Source organism: Saimiri boliviensis, chromosome 2 (genome assembly GCF_048565385.1).
Source record: "Saimiri boliviensis isolate mSaiBol1 chromosome 2, mSaiBol1.pri, whole genome shotgun sequence".
Lineage (NCBI taxonomy): Eukaryota > Metazoa > Chordata > Mammalia > Primates > Cebidae > Saimiri > Saimiri boliviensis.
The window spans coordinates 32,605,618-32,629,640 of record NC_133450.1 but is presented as its reverse complement, the minus strand read 5'-3'; the positions used below and the strand labels follow the sequence as shown (position 1 = coordinate 32,629,640).

The window sequence follows — 24,023 nt, the reverse complement described above, 5'->3', positions numbered from 1 at the left end:
TATCCTCTCAAAGAACCAACTTTCGGTTTCGTGGATTCTTTATATGGGTCTTTGTTCTCAATTTTGTTGAGTTCTGCTCTCATTTCTTTTCTTCCGCTACATTTGGAATTTGTTTGTTCTTGTTTTTCTAGTTCCTCCAGGTGTGGTGTTAGGTTGTTAATTTGAGATCTTTCTAACTTTTCGATAAGGGCAATTAGCACTATAAACTTTCCTCTTAACACTGCCTTTGCTGCATCCTGGAGGTTTTGGCATGTTGTGTCTCTGTTTTTGTTTATTTCAAAGAATTTTTTAAATTTCTGCTTTACTTTCATTTCTTTACACAAAAGTCATTCACAAGGAAGTTGTTTAATTTCCATGTAGTTGTGTGGTTTTGAGAGACCTTCTTGGTATTGATTTCTGTTTTTATTCCACTGTGGCCCCAGAGTATGGTTACTATGATTTTGGTTTTTTTATTTTATTGAAACTTGCTTTTTGGTCAAGCATGTGGTCGATCATAGGGTATGTTCTATGTGCAGATGAAAATAATGTATATTCTGTGGTTGATGGGTAGAGTATTCTGTAGACGTCTATTAAATCCAGTTGGCCAAGTGTCAAATTTAAGTTCAGAATTTCTTTGTTAGTTTTTTGTCTCAATGATCTAACACCATCAGTGGGGTATTGAAGTCTCCTACTATCACTATGTGGCTAATTATTTTTGTAGGCCAAGAAAACCTTGTTTTATGAATTTGGGTGCAGCAATATTGGGTGCATATGTATGGAGGATAGTTATGTCTTCTTGTTAAATTGAACCCTCTATCATTATGTAATGACCTTTTGTGTCCATTTTTACTGTTAAAAGTCTATTTTGAATCTGTTATAGGAGTAGTGACCCCTGCTCTTTTTTGTTTTCTATTTGCATAATAAATCTCTCTCCAATGGCCCGGTGCGGTGGCTCGGTGCAGTGGCTCACACCTGTAATCCCAGCACTTTGGGAGGTTGAGGTGGAGAGATCATGAGGTCAGGAGATCAAGACCATCCTGGCCAACATGGTGAAACCCCATCTCTACTAAACATACAAAAAGTAGGCATGCATGGCAGAACGCACCTGTAGTCCCAGCTATTCAGGAGACTGAGGCAGAATTGTTTGAACCTGGGAGGTAGATGTTGCGGTGAGCTAAGATCGTGCCATTGCACTCCATCCTGGGCAACAATAAGCAAACCTCTGTCTTTTAAAAAAAAAAAAAAATCTTTCTCCAGCTATTTACTTTGTGCCTGTCAATGTCATTGCATGTTAGATGGGTCTCCTGAAGACACCAATCAAATGAATCTTTTTTTTTTTTAATCTACTTTGCAAGTTTGTGTCTTTTAAGTGGGGTGTTTAGACCATTTACCTTCAAGGTTAATATTGATATGTGAGACTTTGGTCCTATCATAAAGTAGTTAGCTGGTTGCTTCATAGTTCTACTGTGTGGTTGCTTTATAGGGTCTGTGGGCTATGTACTTAAGTAAGTGTGTTTTTGTGGTAGTAGGTATTATTTTTATGTTTCTATGTTTAGAACTCCCTTAAGGATCTCTTGTAAGGCTGGTCAAATGGTAACAAATATCCTTAGCACTTGCTTATCTGGAAAAGATTTTATTTCTCCTTCACTTATGAAACTTAGTTTGGCAGGATATGAAATTCTTGGTGGGAATTTCTTTACGAATGCTAAAAACAGGCCCCAATCTCTCCTGGCTTATAAAGTTTCTTCTGAGAAGTCTACTGTTAACTTGATGGGGTTCCCTTTGTGTGTGATCTGACCTTTTTCTCTAGCTGCCTTGAAGATTTTTTCTTTAGTGTTGACCTTAGACACCCTGGTGACTGTATGCCTGGTGATGATCAGTTTTTATAATACCTCACAGCTATTCTCAGATTTCTTGTACCTTGATGTCTACCTTTCTAGCAAGATTAGAGAAATACTCTTGAGTTATTCCCTCAAATGTGTTTGTCAGGTTGTTTACTTTTCTACCTCCTCTCTCAGGAATGTCATTAATTGGTAAGTTTGGTTGCTTTACATAATCTTATATTCCTCAAAGACTCTGTTAATTTATTCTTTTTTCTTCATTTTATCTAACTGAGTTATTTCAGAATACCAGTCTTCAAGATCCAAAATCTTCTGCCTGGCATTTACTAACTTCCTAAACTTAGGAAGCAACTATGCCTCTGTAACCTTCAGTTTTTAAACATGTAAAATGCAGGTATTATGTACTCAACCTGCTTGACAAGATTGTTGTAAGATTCCAATGAAATAACATTTTGTAGAATATTTTACATGTTGAAGCATTATTTATGGGTACAGTATTATCTCACATATCTTAACCCCCCAGCTAACAGGCTGTATCCTTAAGGGTATTCCCTTCTCACTGTCATTCCTCTCCTTTCACATAGCACAAATTCTGGTCAGTTGACTTGAGTGCAAATAAGTTACTTTACCTGGATACAGAAGTTTGTCAACCTCCCAACTATAAATATGAAAGCAGCTTATAATATTTACATTTCTTTAACATACCATTTCAAAACTGCAGATGTGTGTTATGAGTATTTCAGTATATGTCCTGTCCCTGTTAATGCGTAGGTTTATAATAGGGTGATACATTTTATATACTTCTTCGTTTCATCCATGCTACCTGCCACAGAGTCTTGTACATGGTAGATACTGAATAACTATCAAATGAATGAGTAGTTATTAAGACCCACAGGCTTTTCAGAGAAAACATTACCAGCCTCTCTAGGACGAGGACCCCAAATCTGTGCTCAAAGCCCATGGCTTTGAGCCATATCTTAATTAGGTAAGAGACAGGATAAAGTGGTATATTAGAACCCGTTCTAGAGATATGGCTTTGTAAGAAAAGTATCTAGTTAAAAGGAAACACAATCTAGAGACCTTATATAGTTTTAGCCTTACTTACTTAATAGTGAAATAATCGCCGGGCGCGGTGGCTCAAGCCTGTAATCCCAGCACTTTCGGAGGCTGAGGCGGGTGGATCACGAGGTCAAGAGATCGAGACGATCCTGGTCAACATGGTGAAACCCCGTCTCTACTAAACACGCGTGCCTGTAATCCCAGCTACTTAGGAGGCTGAGGCAGGAGCATTGCCTGAGCCCAGGAGGCGGAGGTTGCGGTGAGCCGAGATCGTGCCATTGCACTCCAGCCTGGGTAACAAGGGCGAAACTCCGTCTCAAAAAAAAAAAAAGTGAAATAATCCTTCAACAGAAAAAAATAATGATCAAAGATAGGAAAAACCAACTTGAAAGAGAAAAACAAAGATAACATAAAAACCAGAAATGATATTTATTCATCTAGAACTTAGAGGAGAGGGTTGAATTAAGGAATTTATAAAAATAGTATAGCAGTGATGAGCTATATGGTTATGATTAAGAATCTATAATTTATCTCTAATAATATTAACATGCGTGGAAGTATTCATATTAAACCAGTTTTTAAGAACTTTCACTTAGTAACTATAGAAGTGATCAATTCTCTTATTTTCCTTTAAAAATTTATATATTATTTTTGTGTTTAGGATCATTTTACTTCTCCAGATGAATATGATGACCCTACTGTGCTCTATGAAGCCATTGTGTCTCATGAGAAAAACCTCGTAATAGCCCACGAAGGGGACCCTGCATGGCGGAGCGCAGTACTTGCCAACTCTCCCTCCTTGCTTGCTCTGCGGCATGTCATGGATGATGGCACCAATGAATATAAAATCATCATGCTCAACAGACGCTACCTGAGCTTCAGAGTCATTAAAGTAAGTGAGATATTATTTGTGTCCAAAAAATAGAAGTTGAATAACTTCATCTAAACTTTTTTTTTCTTGAGGCAGTCTCACTTTGTGGCCCAGGCTAGAGTGCAGTGGTGTGATCACAACTCACTGCAGGCTCTCAACCTCCACCTCACCGTCTCGAGAAGCTGGTACTACAGGCATGCACCACCATGCCTGGCTAACTTTTGTGTTTTTTGTAGAGACGGGGTTTTGCTGTGTTGCCCAGGCTGGTCTCGAACTCCTGGGCTCAAGTGATCCACCTGAATCAAAAGGCTGATCCACTCAGCCTCCCAAAGTGGTACAATTACAGGCGTGAGCCACTGCACCCAGCCTTGATCTAAACTTTTTAAAAGTGATTGAAAGTTTTTTCACAGAAAAAATGTAATGCCCATACTACATTAGTCTTTGTTGTTTATGAGCACTTAATTTGACTTACTTTTTTCAGTACTTTATTCTGTCCTCTGAAAGTTTCTCATGTGCCTTAAAGCCTTAAATTTTTTGGTTATTTCAGTTTTGACAGTTTTTTATCCATTAAATGGCAGATCTTATATCTTTTATATATGCAATTTGGGCAGCATCTCTTTGTAAAAAGTCAGCACCATATTGCTAATATGATATGATTCCTAGGTTGCAAAATGATAGCATACTGTGTACTTAATAGACATCAGAAGTTAAATAGTTCATTGTAACTTGTCCTTGTTTTTTTAAACATCTTAGGGCTTTAAGAGGCTTAATTTCTAAAATTTTATTTTGATAGTTTGTAGTTATTTTTTTTTAATTTGCATTAATCAACCGATAAGTGTTATAAACATTTTTTCAACCCTAAATATTTATCTCTCGTTTCTATAAAAGATATCTATTGTCTTATTTATAAAATTGAGTGCTTTGCCAATTTAAAAAACTAAATTGGCTTCATTTACTTGGTACTTTCAAAAACAGAGCATGAAGAAAGAGCTCTATAGATGCTTATTATTTAGCAACCTGCTAATGACAAAGGGAAATTGGTTACCTCTTATTTAAACATGTCTTACTTATACTTGTTTCCTGCTTTTCACAACTAGTTATTGTAATATCTTTTGTATTCCTCCCATTTCTGCTTTTCTGTTTCTTGGCCCCTTGACCTGATTCCCTTGTGTTTTGGTTTTCAGGTGAATAAGGAATGTGTCCGAGGTCTTTGGGCGGGTCAACAGCAGGAGCTTGTTTTTCTACGTAACCGTAACCCAGAGAGAGGTAGCATCCAAAATGCAAAGCAAGCCCTGAGAAACATGATAAACTCATCTTGTGATCAACCTATTGGCTACCCAATCTTTGTCTCACCCCTGACAACTTCTTACTCTGACAGCCACGAACAGCTTAAAGACATTCTTGGGGGTCCTATCAGCTTGGGAAATATCAGGAACTTCATAGTGTCAACGTGGCACAGGTGAGCCAAGGGGTTGCATTATTCAGTGCTGGTGTATCCCTGACCCTCTTAATCTAGGCATGTGCAGTAGTGTCACCTGGGAAGCTTGTAGAAAAAAACTACAGGTGCCATGGTACATTATTAACCCATTATTTCTGAACTTCAAGAAGTAGAATCTGAGCTTTCTTATCAAAATCTTATTAGATAAATCTGATGTATAACTGTGGTTAACCATTGCTCTGTTACTTGATAGAATCTTGGAAAATTCCCTTTATTTGTTTAATTTTTTTTTTAACTTTCTGTTGTACATTGCCACTATTAGAATATGTGGGTATTTGTTCTATACAGACAGGGAATTAAGAGAAAAACAACATGTTAAGTGGATTACTTTTTCTAGTTTACCATTCTGTGTCAACACTAGGGGGAGCACTCTGTACATGTTGAGACTTGATGGCAATGCAGAGATTCTGCTGCCTTTTTAACAATACATTCTCATATCTGAAATCTAGAGTGTTTTCAAGTATTCACATGAATTTTTTCTCTGTCTTTTGTCTAGTAAATGATGATGTCTGGAGTAGGAACATCATAGTTTGGATGGTGAAAAAACTTTGCAGAACATTATTTTCCTTTTCTTAAGGGTTGTTCAGATTCTTATATGTAGCTTAAGGAAAACCAAATCTGGCAACTAAAGCGGCAAACTCTCAAACGTTTAATCTCTGCCCAAACAGAAGGCACAATATAAGCCATGAGAGTGTTCAAAGAAATTTTCTTTCCAAAAAATATTTAATATGTTACAATTACCTTAAAGAAATTCTTTCCCAGGCCGGGCGTGGTGGCTCAAGCCTGTAATCCCAGCACTTTGGGAGGCCGAGGCAAGCGGATCACGAGGTTAAGAGATCGAGACCATCCTGGTCAACATGGTGAAACTCCGTCTCTACTAAAAATACAAAAAATTAGCTGGGCATGGTGGTGCGTGCCTGTAATCCCAGCTTCTCAGGAGGCTGAGGCAGGAGAATTGCCTGAACCCAGGAGGCGGAGGTTGCGGTGAGCCGAGATCACGCCATTGCAATTGCCTGAACCCAGGAGGCGGAGGTTGCGGTGAGCCGAGATCACACCATTGCACTCCAGCCTGGGTAACAAAAGCGAAACTCTGTCTCAAAAAAAGAAATTCTTTCCCTCTAAGAAAAATGGCAGATAGTGCCCAATTGTCCTTGTTTGCTTAGTCACTCTCCATTTTTTAAAAATAGGGAAAACGATTTCAGCACCTCTCTTCAAGTACATGATATTAACAGTATAAATAAATTAGGTTTTCAGGGGTTACATACTTCAGAGTAACTGAACAGACACTGGCACTGGTAAGAATGGTGTTGCCGGGCTGGGCATGGTGGCTCACACCTGTAATCCCAGCACTTTGGCAGGCCGAGGTGGGCAGATCGCAAGGCTAACATGGTGAAGTCCCATCTCTACTAAAAATACAAAAATTAACTGGGTGTGGTGGCAGGCGCCCGTAGTCCCAGCTACTTGAGAGGTTGAGGCAAGAGAATCGCTTGAATCGGGAGGCAGAGGTTGCAGTGAGCTGAGATCACACCACTGCACTCCAGCCTGGCAACAGAGTAAGACTCTGTCTCAAAAAAAAAAAACAACAAAAAACCAAGAACAACAACAACAATTCTGTTTCCAGCTGTGATTTTTTTTTTGAAATTTAATTAAAATAAATGAAAAAATTACAGAAATTTCCAAACAGTTGGCTGATTATACAAAATGCATTCAGCCATGAGAAACTTTTTTTTTTTATTGTACTTTAAGTTATGGGGTACATGTGCAGATCTTGCAGAATTGTTGTATAGGTACACACATGCCATGGTGGTTTGCTGTCTCCATACCCCGTCACCTACATCAGGCATTTCTCCCAGTGTTATCCCTCCCCAACCTCCACGCACCCCCCACCATCCCTCCCCTAGCACCCCAACCCCCAACATTCCCCAGTGTGGGATGTTCCCCTCCTTGTGCCCATGTGTTCCCATTGTTCAACGCCCACCTATGAGTGAAAATGTGCAGTGTTTGGTTTTCTTTTCTTTTGTCAGTTTGCTGAGAATGATGGTTTCCAGATTCATCCACGTCCCTGCAAAGGACATGAACTCGTTGTTTTTTGTGGCTGCATAGTATTCCATGGTGCATATGTGCACATTTGCTTTGTCCAGTCTATCATCGATGGGCATTTGGATTGGTTCCAGGTCTTTGTTATTGTAAACAGTGCTGCAGTGAACATATGTGTGCATGTGTCTTTATAATAGAACGATTTATAATCCTTTGGGTATATACCCAGTAATGGGATTGCTGGGTCAAATGGAATTTCTTTTTCTAGGTCCTTGAGGAATTGCCACACTGTCTTCCTCAATGGTTGAACGAATTTACACTCCCACCAACAGTGTAAAAGTGTTCCTATTTCTCCACATCCTCTCCAGCATCTGTTGTCTCCAGATTTTTTTAATGGTCGCCATTCTAACTGGTGTGAGATGGTATCTCATTGTGGTTTTGATTTGCATTTCTCTAGTGACCAGTGATGATGAGCATTTTTTCCTATGTTTGTTGGCCTCATGTATGTCTTCTTTTGTAAAGTGTCTGTTCGTATCCTTTGCCCACTTTTGAGTGGGTTTGTTTGCTTGTTTCTTGTAAATCTGTTTTAGTTTCTTGTAGATTCTGGATATTAGCCCTTTGTCAAATGGGTAGATTGCAAAAAAAATTTTTCCCATTCTGTTGGTTGCCGGTTCACTCTAATGATTGTTTCTTTTGCTGTGAAGAAGCTCTTAAGTTTAATTAGATCCCATTTGTCTATTTTGGCTTTTGTTGCCATTGCTTTTGGTGTTTAATCATGAAGTCCTTGCCTATGCCTATGTCCTGAATGGTTTTGCCTAGATTTTCTTCTAGGGTTTTTATGGTGTTAGGTCTTACGTTTATGTCTTTAATCCATATGAAGTTAATTTTAGTGTAAGGTGTAAGGAGGGGGTCCAGTTTCTGTTTTCTGCACACAGCTAGCCAGTTATGCCAACACCATTTATTAAACAGGGAATCCTTTCCCCATGGCTTGTTTTTTTTAGGTTTGTCAAAGATCAGATAGTTGTAGATGTGTGGCGTTGCTTCTGAGGCCTCTGTTCTGTTCCATTGGTCTATATCTCTGTTTTGGTACCAGTACCATGCTGTTTTGATGTTAATGGTACAACTGAGTTATATACAGTTCTTTATCATGGTGCAGGACAGATAATAGAGTGTATAAAAGTGAAGTAAATTGGAAAGATTTGAGACAGTGAATATGAGGGTTTTAGTTCTTAAGCCATTCTTTGAAAACGTATGAGGTTTTTTGTTCCTAATATTCACTGCACCATAAAGACTTAAAAGGTAAACATTAGCAGCATTAGCAGTTCAGAATAGCTGGAAGAAGACTAAAATACCTATTTTGAAGTGATCTTGGGATATTGCTTTTTACTCTGATACTTGTTCCTAGGCTTAGGAAAGGTTGCGGAGCTGGATGTAACAGTGGTGGCAATATTGAAGATTCTGATACTGGAGGTGGGACTTCCTGCACTGGTAACAACGCAACAACTGCCAACGATCCCCACAGCAACGTATCCCAGGGAAGCACTGGAAATCCTGGGCAGGGATCAGGGATCGGGCTCCACCCACCTGTCACATCTTATCCTCCACCACTAGGTAATGTGAAACAAAGTTATATGTCTAATGTTAGCTTCTTAGCAGAGGCTGGTTAGTGTATGTGTATAAAGAGGACTGCATGTGAGCTACTTGAAAATACAGAAATAGAATTTTTTTTAATTCCAGGTTGTACTTGTATTATCCCATTCATTCAGACTTTTTAATATATGTTATTATATGCTTTTTACACTTGATAATTCAACATAAACATTTTGATATATTAAGGATTCTTAGAAAATATTTTTAAAGGCTAATATTTAACTATTATAGTTAATAGTTAAATATTAATTATAATTAACTTCTCCCCTGTTGGACAATGACTTGGTTTTTCTTCTAACATAATGTTGTAATAATCTTTGTATGTAAGTCTTTGTAACTGTTTATTATTGCCATAGACCAGAAATTTTAAAAATGAACTAGGCCAAAGCTTATGAGGATAATACTCTTGATATGTAATGCCAAAAATTTTCCAGAAAAAAAAAATTTTTTTTAACCAGTTGTTACTCTCACTAATCCTGTCAACCTTCCAAGCTTCGAAGAATGTCAGTTCTTGCCACTGCTCCTTGCTTGCTCCTGGGGAGGGGATGCAGGAGAAAGGGTGATTTAATTTTAATTGTTTTAATTTGCATTACTCTGATACCTAAGATGGAAGTTTTTAATGAATTTATCAGCAGCTTCTCTTTCTAATGTGCTTATTTACATCTTTTGCCTATTTTTTTATCTGGTTATCTTTTTCTTATTGATTTGTGTTTTATAGTCTGGATTTGAGCTCTTTCAGTTTTCTGTACTACAAATATCTTTTCCCATTCTGTCCATTGGCTTTTCATTCTCTTACTGTGAAGAGTTACTTGCCTTCTTTGGATGAGAAGTCCTTAATTTTATTGAGAATGATTTTCTAATCATTTATTTTATCATTAAGTCCTAATTAAGAAAATTTTCCCTATCCCTAGGCCCTCAAGGTAGCTTTTATTAATTTCCCTTTGATAAGAGATCAACAGTCCACTTGGTGTGCAGAAGGAATCAGATCTCAACTGTCTTCATATGGATGATCAGTTGATCCAGCCATATGGAGAGTTGATCTCCCCGACTGCCCCGCTGACTGCTTCACATGGATCAGATAAAGTTCCAAGACATTTACTTGAATCGAAAGACATTTATTAAATTTCAGTATGGAATTCAAGTGAAGAGACCTGATAGATCAACATTTTGGATGTTCTTTTTTTGCTTCTGAGTGAAAACATAAAATTTTCAGAGTTCTTTAAATGTACGTTTTGCTCTTACATTGATTAGTTCTTTTTATTTTCAAGTAAAAAGTACATGTAGCTATGTTTTCAATGTAATTAATTTTACATTACTGTTACAAGTCAAGAAAAAGACAAGTCTAAATAATCAAATCAAGCCACTTGAAAAAGGATGCAGAAGAACCTGTTTTTCAGTACCACTGATCATTCCTGTTTAGCAGTGATCCCCGAATGTGTACGAAAATTACAGCATGGTATTCACTGTCTCTCTATAGATAGGCAGTGTAGCTTTTCCTTGGAAGAGGTTGAAAGGGCAGTAATAACCATACTTTGAGAAATAGTAGTTATAGAGCATACCATTTAGTAGAGCCTTAATAAATATTTCTCTTTTTTAACTGGCAAAAAATATATATTTTTATGGTATATATCATCATGTTTTAAAATGTGAATATATTGTGAAATGATTAAATTAAGCTAGTTAACATATCCATTACCTCATAAACCTATTTTTTTTTTGTGGTAAGAACATTTTAGAGCTACTCAGCAATTTTTAAGCATATAACACATTATTATTAATTGTAGTCCCCAGGCTGTACAGTAGACCTCCAGAGCTTATTCCTCCTGACTCACTGGAACTTTGTACCCTGTGACCAACACCTCCCCCTCCCCAGCCCCTGGCAGCCACCATTCTACTCTCTGCTTCTGTGAGTTTGGATTTTTCAGATTCCACGAGTGAGAGAGATCATGTAGTATTTCTCAGTAAATCTCTGACCATCTCATTTCCATGAGATAGTTCATTTCTGATGTGTTACAGAAGTATTCTTGTTATTTTGAAATATTTCTGTGAAACATATTTTAGGATTTATCCTAACCTTAAGTCCTGATGTTTCCTGTCAGATATTTAATTATTAATTAGGTCTTTCATATGCCCCAGAATTTGAACTCTAAAAAACGTTAGCAAATAAAAATTATGTTACAAAAACCGCATACGAAAAAAGATCTCAGGTACATATTTCTTTTTCTTAACTTTAAAAGTTTTAGGCATAAACATTAATAAGTTCTATCAATTCACCAATTAATTGCCTAGGGGAAAAGTCTTAGAAACTGCAAAACAGAAGAAGTATGGTGTCTGAGTCATTCTACTTTGAGTGAATGCTGCTGTTTCTCCTCCTAGGCACTAGCCACAGCTCTCACTCTGTGCAGTCGGGCCTGGTCAGACAGTCCCCTGCCCGGGCCTCAGTAGCCAGCCAGTCTTCCTACTGCTACAGCAGCCGGCATTCTTCCCTCCGGATGTCCGCCACGGGGTTTGTGCCTTGTCGGCGCTCTTCTACCAGTCAGATATCGCTTCGAAACTTGCCATCATCCATCCAGTCCCGTCTGTCGATGGTGAACCAAATGGAACCCTCCAGTCAGAGTGGCCTGGCCTGTGTGCAGCACGGCCTCCCTTCCTCCAGCAGCTCCAGCCAAAGCATCCCAGCCTGCAAACATCACACTCTCGTGGGCTTTCTTGCGACAGAGGGAGGTCAGGGCAGTGCCACTGATACACAACCAGGCAATACCTTAAGTCCTGCCAATAATTCACATGCCAGAAAGGGAGAAGTGATTTACAGAGTCCAAGTAAGTAAGCCCAGAGGTGGTCTTGTGCTATTTTTATTTCTTATTTGTTGAATGAAGGACTCTTGTGTAAACACATCTTATCTTAGTCTCAAGACTAGAATATTTTTGAATGTTGGGGAAAAGTTTCTTCGAACTTAAAAACTGAAAGCAAACAGTTTTTATGGTGCTGATATTTGTTCCTTGTTCTGCCATTGTCACATGGCCATTGCAGTGAGGTCTACCAGAATAGTTCTTAAGATTTTTTTTTTTAATTCCATTAGCAGAATTTAAAAAATAACTTGAGACACAAAGAGTCCTGTGAAAAACATTTTGTTTGAGATTACGTAATTTTTCGTCATCAAGAAAAAAATGAATTGGAATGTTTTTATGTATTGTATAGATTGTGGATCCCGGTCAAATTCTGGAAGGGATCAACCTGTCTAAAAGGAAAGAGCTACAGTGGCCTGATGAGGGAATTCGGTTAAAAGCTGGGAGAAATAGCTGGAAAGACTGGAGTCCACAGGAGGGCATGGAAGGCCATGTAAGTTCTTTTACAAGCTAGTGGTCTGGGGTGGGGGTCTGCGTTTTTTGAAGTCTGCCTCACTCGGATCCATGGTTTTAGTTGATTTATACATATGTATAATTTTCAGACAAAATTGCTACTTCTAATCCTGGGTGGGGATAAGAGTTTGTGAGTATATTCCCGGTCTCCAGCACTAACTTCTTGTTTTATTCTGAATCATTAGGTGATTCACCGATGGGTGCCTTGCAGCAGAGATCCAGGTACTAGATCCCACATCGACAAGGCAGTGCTTCTGGTCCAAATTGATGATAAATATGTGACTGTAATTGAAACTGGGGTACTAGAACTTGGGGCTGAAGTGTGAGCCAATGTTTTATAAAGACGTTTCTTTTTCCCTCTCAATTCCAAGACGCTGGAAAAAGAGAGGAGCAAGCAGAAGATGCCTGCAGGTATCACATCAATCCTGTATGGGAGAGACTGAAAGCAGAATGAGCTTGGTTAAGCACCTCTCCTTTGCCCTTCACTCTGACTCCTGTCACTGTCTCCATCCCCAAATAAAGCCGAAGTATTTTTTTAAGTTAGCTGCCAAGAAAACATTTTGCATGAAAGATGAAGTTCTGTTAAAATACATCCTTAAAAAAGTCTTTCCTATGCATTGCCTATGCTTTAAATCAACAAACTCTTCATTTCTAAACTATGATCTCATATTTTTCTAATTTCTTTGCCAAAAATAATTGCCATGTTTTGTCATAGAACATGAAATTCATTTACCTTGATTTTTAAAAACAGACCAGTGTAGAAATGTTCTGTTTGACTTATAGCAGTATAAAAGTTTAATGTACAGTGAAAGAGACTATGAACAGACATAGATTTATCTTATTCCTTGAGCGCTAAAAACTTTAATGAAAAAAAAACTGCACTAATTTTTTACAGCAATGCACTAAAGTCTGAGATTTCTCAGAACATTTATTTATATATAAAAATAAAGTACCATTATTTAAATTGCCTTTGGGATTAACCCCTTCCCTTATAAACATAGGTAGCAGGAACTGTGCTGCTAATTTTTCTGTTAGTAGTCTGTACTTCATGCCAGGACATTGGATGTTTTCTTTAAAATGAATATGTAATCTCATAGCTTCATCATTGACATTTCCCAGAGCCAATAGTCAGCGGACCAGTCATGTGAACACCACTGCCAGCTCCTGTGTCCACATCTCAGAGGAGCCTATGCTCTCTGCTTCTCTCCAGCAGGGCAAGCTCTGCTGGGCTCGCTTCTGGGAAGAAAATGCTTTTCTTTAAGAAGAAGGTAAATGTCCAGGAATTTAAAGAAAGGATCAATTGCCTTTTATTTATTTTATGAGTTTATAGCTCTTGAAGTTATTCACAAGCAGTTTAGTTAATCAAGTAAAATTTTTTCAAATAAAAATATCCAAATGGTGCAGTTATTATTATATGCCTCTTTAATAATTTTGCTTTTTATTTTTCCCCTCTTCTTTTTCTATTACTTGAATTTTATTTCCTGTAATTTATAGTGTGTAGCTGTAAATTGAAATATTTATAACTGTGAAATTGACTTAATTCATATGTTGTCTCATAACTTAAATTTTATTGGTTTTTTTTAAAGAAATGTATATTCAGGGAAATATATTACTCATATTTACAATTGGGCGATATGGGAATTTCAATTTAGATTTAATTTGCAACTTTTAGCATTTTTTAAATTCTTAAGAAAATTTTCCCTTTTGTTGTGAAACTCCAAAGAAAATTGTACATCTCCTCTGAGCATTTAGGAGCAGCCATCTTTGTACCCCTTGTGAATAGAACATTGAAAGAAACAGGTAAAAGTGATTTTAATAATGCATTTTGTTTAATCCAGTACATTCGAAGTATTACTATTTCATCATGTGTCACTAGCCATATTTCAAGTACTCAATAGCTACATGTACCTAGTGGCTACTGTATTAGACAGTACAGATTTAAAGTATCTTTTACTGAGGTGACAGAAGAGAAAAGCTGTTTTTCCTGCTAATTCTGATGTAGATCTCACATTATAGCATAACATTACAGTAGAAGGAATGAAAACTAAGCAAGTAAATGTGAACATAACAATCTTACTGCATTTCCACTTTGAAACCTATTTATTTTTCCTTTTTCTAATTTTAAACTACTGTGGTCATTCAGAACCTAATGTGCCTTGTGTTGACATTTCCATAGACTTCACACTTTACAAAATTTACTGTTTAAAAATACGTGTCAAATGATTTACTGAACCTTTATACAAAGGTACCCTTTCTAAATTGACCATTTAAAAAATGTCTTTTTCTGATACTGTCATTGAATTCTGCATTTGCCTCATTTTGGCAGATCTACAGTATGCCATTAAAGTTTAGTGTTTTTGGTTTTAGAGGGTTTTTTTCTGAAACTGAATTTATAATCAATTTCTCTATGTACATATATTTTTAAAATCTTCTCAAAGTAACTAACTATGTTCCCTTCTGCTTGTTCCCTTTCTGAAGTGAATATGATCTTTTCATGGTCATTGCCTAGAGAAGAGATAAGTAGAGCCTTTTCAGTCTTAGACAGAAGGTAATTCATTTTCCTACACAAAAAAAAAAATCTGACCTTCACATGATTTAATCAGAAGGGCTGGAATTTTTTCATTTCTATCCCCTGCTCCAAAAAAATTTTTAACGCATCATGTACTCTGAAAAGTCATATTTCAAATGCAAGACTAGATTTTATATGGAACATATATGTTGGGTTTTGATTTTGGGTAGCAATTGATATATATTTTTCTCAAAACAAGTTGAATTTTGTTAATATATAATTCTTTAGTGAGTTTATAAATCAGGAACCCTGAGAGAAGCCCTGTTGTTTTTCTTAAGAGTCTAAAACTGACAATCTTTTAAAAATCATAATACTTTTCTAGTAATTGCATCAGGGGAAATGGTGATAATTGAAGAAATATTCATTTCTTAAGAATAATTTGATCTAAATTATATGGAAATATAATACTTGCATTAACTTAATTGATCGTAAATTTTTGTTCCTGCCTCACCTGTTACCCCCCCCCCAGAATCGTGAATGACTTGTTTAGATTCTCTGTCTAACCTCTTTCAATTATGTACAAGACTTCAGCCTACATTAATGTCTTTAGTTTATAAATTGCCAATGCTTCAATTTCCATAATTTGAAAGTAAAAAGATACAACTAAAACACTAGCTTTTTTATTCATTTCCTTTTTATCACGTTGTATGATTGAAATCTTTGTTTTTTCTTGTTTAATTCTTCCCCACCCCGACCCCCCCTTATAAGAGAAAGATAATCATGGAATGAGTTATAAATTGTTGTCTTTTTTTCCTTTTTTTCTTTCATTCAGTGTCAAAAAACATTCTATAGCTCCTAAGCTTTTGGTTAATCTTCGAACTTATACCTTGGTGTGAACTCTTTTTACACCATTTTCAACACTGGAAAACTTTAAGGTTGACTTTTTTGCTAAAGAACTTTAATTTTTCCAAGAATCTAGATTAACATAAGATGATGATGTTTAAGGAACTTGGAAGAGTAAGTGGTGAGGCTGTATGTATATTTTTTAAGAGATTGCCTTTTAGGAAATTAGTGAACAAACTTAGTGTTCTGCCTTCTTTGACTTTGTTACTGGAGGATGATAATCTAATTCTATTAGATTTGAAGTATTTTGGAAAATATTTCAAGTGTATCTGAAATACTTCTAATTTTTTTTTGAGACGGAGTTTCGCTCTTGTTACCCAGGCTGGAGTGCAATGGCGCGATCTCGGCTCACCGCAACCTCCGCCTCCTGGGTTCAGGCAATTCTCCTGCCTCAGCCTCCTAAGTAGCTGGGATTACAGGCACACGCCACCATGCCCAGCTAATTTTTTGTATTTTTAGTAGAGACGGGGTTTCACCTTGTTGACCAGGATGGTCTTGATCTCCAGGATGGTCTTGATGACCTCGTGATCCACCCGCCTCAGCCTCCCAAAGTGCTGGGATTACAGGCTTGAGCCACCGCGCCCAGCTACTTCTAATTTTTCAAACAGAAGTAGTCAGACAATATTTGTATCCTAAGTGAGATATGGGAGATTACTCTGTGTACTAAATGTCAGGCAATGAAAATAGAAGTTTTTGTGTAGGAAACCAAGTAAGATGTGTTTCTCTTTCTGAATTAGTTTATTTTTCCATCACATACCAAAATACAAAACTCAGCCTCATATTTTTCAGCAGGGGCAGCTTAGCCTTGATAAATTCCTTCTGCTTCTGAGCATCATCCTTCTGCCTCTGCTCAGCAGCTCTGCATTTGGTGAATTGCTGTTGTGAGTCATTCATCCAGCACTGGGCCTTTTAAGCTGAAGAGTCACCCATTGTCTAGAATTGTCCTTTTCTTATAGCTAGCTTTCAGGCATCTTTCCTCCTAAATAAATATGTCACTTGAGAAAAAGGTGATAATGATTTTGTCAGAATCCTTTGACTTTATAATTACTAGCTACTTAAACATAAACTGCTGTCCAGATTGTTAATTTCTTTTGTATTTATTTTAATTAATTTTTCATGAATATGAACAAAGCCTTTTCTGGGGTGTGTGTTTGTTTTTTAAGTCCTCATTCATTCATATTCTTTTTTTGTGTAAGGTAATCATATAAAGTTACTTTGGACACAGACCCAGTTAACTTTTTCTTTTGGTAGAGGATACGTTGTTCAGATAAGGTATAAAATGTCCCTTTTTATTCTAGAGGCTTTTTCTTTAATTCCAAGATTAGTGGAGAGAATAATGTCAGTCAAGGTAAGATGGTACGTGGAACTTGCTAACGGACTTAGGACATTCATTCTGTTTCATTCTTTTTTTTTTTTTTTTTTTTTGAGATGGAGTTTCGCTCTTGTTACCCAGGCTGGAGTGCAATGGCGCGATCTCGGCTCATCGCAACCTCCGCCTCCTGGGTTCAGGCAATTCTCCTACCTCAGCCTCCTGAGCAGCTGGGACTACAGGCATGTGCCACCATGCCCAGCTACTTTTTTGTATTTTTAGTAGAGACGGGGTTTCACCATGTTGACCAGGATGGTCTCGATCTCTTGACCTCATGATCCACCCGCCTTGGCCTCCCAAAGTGCTGGGATTACAGGCTTGAGCCACTGCGCCAGGCCTTCTGTTTCATTCTTACATGGATATTGTTTTACTGGTGTTGAGAAAGAAGAAAAATTAGATATTACCATGCATTGGGGCAGCATAATTTTAATATTACATTGAATATAGCTTTTTAAAAATAAGTATTAAAAAGCCTTCTCTTCACTTTTTTTTTTTATTTGGTTAATATGCATCCAGGCTGTCTTATTTTTACTTGTTAAATGTCTAGGAAAAATTGTGATTGAAAAGGAATTAGTTATTACAATAAATCTGGTAGGATATGAGTGGAGTAAGTTTGCTTGAAACAGAAGTATATTTTCTACTTTGAATCACCTCACCAGAGTCATCTGTCAAGAATTATGTATGAAAACAATTTCTCTTTATTGCCTACAAACCACATACTCTTTCTGGATTAAGATAAATAACTTATGTTTGTGAGTTGAACTTCATTATCTGCCATTTTGTGGAATCAACCTCACATTCTTTGGTGGAACTAGAGCTGATTGTCACCACAAGGTTATATGACAACTCTGTTCTAAGACTTATACCTATTATATAGGGTTATACCTTTTTTCTTACACCTCAGCGCTGTACCTGACGATTTATAATTCGGTGGAGCCAAGCTAGAAGGAACAAAGGTCATCTAACACTGTGATGGGTATGAATTCCTGAGTATTACCTGCACAATGAGGTGATGCCTCGGAATTCACAACAGAGGAGTAATAGAGCATAAGATGGCTGCTCCAGATGACTCTTGGGTTTTGTGTACTTGTAATTGAACAATATTTTTTATATATGAAGCTTGATTCTACAACCAAAATAATAGAAGTTTTTGGGGGATGGGATCATGTCTGCTTATGCTTTTTAAAAGCTTATAGTTTAAGTAAAAGTAAATTGTAAAAACTGATTAACCCTATACAGTCTGGCAATGAGCTCTGCATGAGGAAATGGAAGGAGGAATATTGAACAGGATTCTTGGAAAGTGGATGTAAGAAGGAAAATGGGTTTTCCTTTTCTGATCATGGGCTCTGGAAAGTATTCATGGCCTTTACCAGCATTCAGTATAAACCAGAGATAAGGACATATGTACTTACGTGTGTCTGTGAGTGTGTGTGTGTGTGTGTGTGTCTGAGTGTTATTCTGAACAGCTTGTAAATATTGTAGTTGTTTAAAATGGAAAATAAAGGCTGAGTTTTTTTGGCAAATATATTGCATCAAAAATACAGTATTGACAGTGGATAAACACTGAGGAAATAAATTTTTTTTTCATTTTGCCTTCTGTCCATTTTTGTCAAATTGAGAAAAATTAGAGTACACTATATTCAGTTCTGTATGGCATGTACTTGGTTCTGAAATCATTTTAATTCAGTTCTTAAAACATGTACTTGGTTCTGAAATCATTTTAAATAAACTTTGGCCTGTAAACATCCTTCAACTTAAAATAGAGCAAAAGCATACATCATACTTCCATGTTCAACGGTGGTCTCTTTCACACTTTTCTTAGTGGAAGGGTTGTAGTTTGTATCTTCTGAATTGATCTGGATATTACATATTAACAATATTAGATGGAACATATAGGATGATAAAAATGTGTGTGTTCAATCACACACTAAATTCAGCACAGAAAATGGAAAGAACATTTGGATTATGGTCATCAAAATCAGGCGGGTACAAACTTGTTTGGTATATTTGTAGTGTGTACTAACCCAGTAATTTTACATGTAATACTTAAAATACAAGCTGATTTACAATGACAATAGACGTATTCTTGATTAAATCACTTATAATCCTTTAATGCATCATTTTAACTATTAGTAAGAACCAGAACCAGCAGGATACAGATTATATGCCTTTTGCATCAGAGTCCAAATAGTTTGCTGTCTTTTGGACTGGGGTCACAGTGGCATAAAACACATCTTCAAAGAAAGAAATTCCCTGGATGAGTTGCATTTATCTTAGAGCCAGAGATTCAAAGGGCTGTTGACTTGAAATTTAGGTCCCATAAAACTTACTCCTTTTTCTTTTTAAATTCAGATCCTGCACCACTTTATTCTTAAAATGCAGTTTGTGTAAGATTTTTTCCTCCTAAAGGAACCAAAATGTTTTGCTGAGCTGTAGCCAATGAATCTTGCCATGTTAGGTGCGCTTTCCCCTGGGGTAGGGTGGAAAGCAGCACTTTGTTAAGTAAGGGCATGACAGAATGGTGGCTTCCTGGTGTTTAATCAGCACTTACATGAAATATTTATTCTCAGCCTGGGCAATAGAGACCCCGTCCCTACAGAAACATTTAAAAATTAGCCGAGCGTGGTGGTGTGTGCCTGTATTCCCAGCTACTTGGGAGGGTGAGGTGGGAAGATCACTCTTATCAGGAGGTGGAAGTTCAAGAGGATCCCTAGGTTGCTTTGCAATTTCTCAAGCATTAACAGCAAGTGGCTGGAGATGAATCTACCTTGTCTGTGAAACTCTAAAGAGGCCATTCAGTTTCAGCGCCCAGTGAACCACGTCAAAAGGGAAAAGTCGTCTTTCAGTCCGCATTTCCTTTTTTACTTCTGAGAGCACCGTTTATGGTTAGAGAAGCAACTGGCCCATGTAAAAATACTCCAGATCTCTGTCCTCATCTTAAAGCAAATATTCTTGACCTGACTTTATCATATAAAGTCAACATTCCAGGATAGCGCTGAACTTAAGCAGATACCCAGTAGTGCCTGTGTGTGTTTGTAATACAGTTGACCCTTGAACAATGCAGGAGTGAGGGGTTCCAACAGCCCACACAGTTGAAAATCTGCACTTAACTTTTGACTCCTCCAGATCAACCCCTGTGAACAAAGGAATTTGGAGGAAAGATACTTTATTTCAGTGAACAATTTGTAAAACTGGGGAGATGCAGTGTTTGGTGTAAAATGGAGGTACGTTTCAGAGAACAAAGAGAAGATTGGGGTTTTGTTTGTTTGTTTTTGAGACAGTCTTGCACTGTCACCCAGGCTGTAGCTCCGTGGTGCAATCTTGGCTCACTGCAATCTCTGTCTCCTGGGTTCTGCCTCTCAGCAATTCTGCCTCGGCTTCCCAAGTAGCTGGGACTACAGGCGTGTGTCACCATGCCCAGCTAATTTTTTTTTTATTTTTAGTAGAGACAGGGTTTCACCATATTGGCCAGGATGGTCTTGATCTCCTGACCTCATGATCCGCCCACCTGGGCCTCCCAAAATGAAGACTGGGGTTTTATAGCAAACGTTCCTGCCCAAGCTTCCCAATCAGGTCCTTTTATGCAAATGAAGGATTTAAACTTGCTTAGTTCTGATTGGTCAATACAGTAGAACCGTGTTTGGTTGGCTCAAGTGAGCTCTGATAGTTCCAAAGATAAAAAGCTACGGATTTTCAGGGAACTCAAGAGTGTGTGTGTGATTCCAGTCAGCAAATGGCTGCTGGCTCCATTTTAAATTCAGGGCTAGTTAGCCACTTGGGATTCATCTCGAAGAACTGGCTTTTTCAGATTCATATTTTTCACACTAATAGCCTACTGTTGATTGATTGGAACTCTTACCAATAAACAGTTGATTGATTGTATGTTATATGTATTACATATTGTATTCTTACAATAATGTAAGCTAGAGAAAAGAATATGTTATTAAGGAAATATATTTACTATTTATTAAGTGGAAGTGGATCATCATAAAAGTCATCATCGCCTTCACACTGAATAGGCTGAGGAAGAGGAAGAGTTGGTCTTACTGTCTCAAGGATGGCAGAGACAAGAAAATTCACATATAAATTGACCCATGCAATTTTTTAAAGGGTCAGCTGTACTGTTAATGAATGTACTCAATAATGCACCACACACCACTTCTCAGTTTTATACCAACTGATAATACAATATTCCACAAATGTCTCTGGTAACCCTACCGGGCAGTACAGATGTCTAAAGTACACCTTTGTATAGAGAAAAATTTGTCAAGCTTGTAAATTTGAGAGACCCCTTTTGTACATTCCACTGTGAAACAGCATTTATTTAAGCAGTGAATTCTATAATGTTAATTAGGTTGTTTACAGTTTCAGTAAAGCAAAAACTTAAAGTTGCGGGAACAGAAAATTGGCTCACTGCAAAATGAAACTCAGCTTTCAGGATTGGGTTATTCATGTTACTCCAGTTCTGTGTATCTGTAATTTTCTCAACTCCACTCTGTTTTGTGTGCTGGCTTCCTTTTCAGGTGAGAGACAGTTGCCCGTAGTTCTGGGCTGCATTCCACATACATCCTCATCCAGAAGGAGAAAAACTACTTCCTATTACCTTTCTTGAAAGGAAAAACTTCTCTGAAGCCACAGCGTGTTTCTTCTCGCATCTCATTGATGACATTTGACATATAGAAGATTCTCAACGTTTTCCTATGCCCTGGTTTTCTAAACCAATCACTGGCAAGAGAAATAGACCTGCCATGATTGGCTCTGACAAATCACGCAGGTTTACCCCTGCTTTTGCACAATTATTACAAATGTAATACGGTTAATTAAAGGGAAGACGATACGTTAGAATCATGAAAATAATTTTGACCTCCTTGGTTATCTAAGACAGTCTTGAACATTCCCAGAGGGTTGTGAACTGTGCTGTGAGAGTCACTGTTACAAGAATATGTCCATCTCATTTTCGTTTTCAAATTTACTGACATAAAGTGACTTAGTATTTCTGTAACAGCTGTAGATATGTCACCCTTTTCATTCCTGATACTAGTTATTTTTGCCTTCTCTTGCCTGGTTATTTGAAAAAATAACCAGTTTTTGGTTAAGTTGATCATTTTTTTGTTTTGTTTCACTTTATTCATTTTTGCATTTATATTCCTTCTGTTTTCTTATTTATTTTTCTAGCTTCTTGAGCTGGACACTCAGTTCTTTGGTTTTCAACCTTTGTTCTTTTCTATTTATATATTTTAAGGTTATAAATTTCTCTTTAAGCATTGGCTTAAGCTGTGTTAGACAAGTTTTGATGTATCTTTTTTAAAGACAATCAGTTCAACTATTATTTAATTTTCATTATGAATTCTTCTTTGACCCATGAGTTTCCAAATATTGGGTGATCTTCCAGATATTGTTTTCTAATTATTACTTAACTGTAGTCAGAGAAACTGTATGATATTAATTCTTTGGAACTTGTTAGCCTTCTTTGTGGCTCCATATATTGTCCATTTCAGTAAATGTCACAATTGGCAATTTAGGGAAAAAAATGCATATTCTGCAATGATAGCCTTCTATATTATTTATATACGTTATATATATATATATGTTTGTGTATATATATATATATATATCCAGTTTTGTTATTCAGATTCTGTATATTATAGACCTTTGTCTGTAATGTACAGTACATTTGTTACTAATCAATTTATGATTTATATATTTGAGGCTATGTTATTAGATACATATAAATTTGAAGGATTTTTTTCATAGATTGTCCCCTTTAATATGAAATGCCCTCTTCTTCTCTAGTAATACTTCTTGCCCTAAAGTTACTTTATCTGATGTTAGTATAGCTGTATCAGATTTATATAGTATACATTTGTCATTTTACTTTCAATTTTTGTATGCTTTATATGTAAGGTATACTCTTACAAACCACCATATAGTTAGGATTTTTAATCTTGTTGACAATCTTTTTTTCCCCCTCAGCACACTGCAGCCTCCACCTCCCAGGTTCAAGTGATCCTCCTGACTCAGCCTCCTGAGTAGCTGGGATTACAGGTGCACGCCACCACACCCAGCTAATTTTTGTATTTTTGGTAGAGACGGGGATTCACCATGTTGGCCAGGCTGGTCTCAAACTCCTGACCTCAGGTGCTCTGCCCATGTCGGCTTCCCAAAGTGCTGGGATTACAGGCGTGAGCCACCATGCTCTGCCTATTCTTTCCATTGTTATTTATTCCTTTACCTTTGTGGTTTCGTTGGAATTATATTTATTCTACCTGCAGAAGTCCCTTTACCATTTCTTGGTCTGCTAATGACAAATTCCTTGTGTTTTTCTTTTTTCTTACAGTGAAAATGTCTTTTTGTTTTCATTTTTGAAGGTTTCTGTGAGATACAGAGATTTGGCTTGGCAATTATTTTCTTTCTGCCATTCAGAGGAATCATTCTATTGTCTTCTGCCTTTCATGGTTTTTTAGTCTTGTTCTTTTAAGGGCAATGTATTTTTAATCCTCCAATTATTTTTGTCTTCGATTTTTAATAGCTTTCCATAGAGTGCCTGTGTGTAGTTTTCGTTGTATTGTCTTGCCAAAGTGTTTTTTATTGTCTCTTAAATCCCGGTCGTTATCTCTTCGAATATTCCTTCTGCCATATTATTTTCTCTCCTCCTCTCACACCGCAGTTATACACATATATTAAACCTTTTTATTATGTACCTTATGTTCTTTTTTGGCTTTTCTATCTTTAGTCTCTCCATATTTAAGTATTCTACGTATCTTCCAGTTTTTATTTTTCTTTCATCATCGATATTTAATATTCTGCTAAACTGATCTGTTGAGTTCTTCATTTTAATTTGTGTGTTTTTCCGTTCCAGAATTTGCATTTGATTCTTTAATATATTTTCAGTTACCTGCTGGTATTCTTGTTTGCTATTTAATTTATTAAACATATTAACTACAGTTA

At 37.0% G+C, this 24,023-nt stretch overlaps 1 protein-coding gene across 6 annotated transcripts in view; it reads left to right on the top strand.

Moving 5' to 3' along the window:
- Window positions 1-18,668, top strand: part of PCNX1 (pecanex 1) — a 204,777-nt gene extending 186,109 nt beyond the window's left edge. For all 6 annotated transcript variants that reach the window (XM_074393052.1, XM_074393051.1, XM_074393050.1 and 3 more), the window contains 6 exons: window positions 3,541-3,771; window positions 4,935-5,209; window positions 8,691-8,896; window positions 11,312-11,754; window positions 12,134-12,274; window positions 12,480-18,668. In XM_074393052.1, the coding sequence (XP_074249153.1) occupies window positions 3,541-3,771; window positions 4,935-5,209; window positions 8,691-8,896; window positions 11,312-11,754; window positions 12,134-12,274; window positions 12,480-12,620 (1,437 nt within the window). In that variant the 3' untranslated portion in view covers window positions 12,621-18,668. The remainder of the gene's footprint in view (window positions 1-3,540; window positions 3,772-4,934; window positions 5,210-8,690; window positions 8,897-11,311; window positions 11,755-12,133; window positions 12,275-12,479) is intronic.
- Window positions 18,669-24,023: the final 5,355 nt, after the last annotated feature.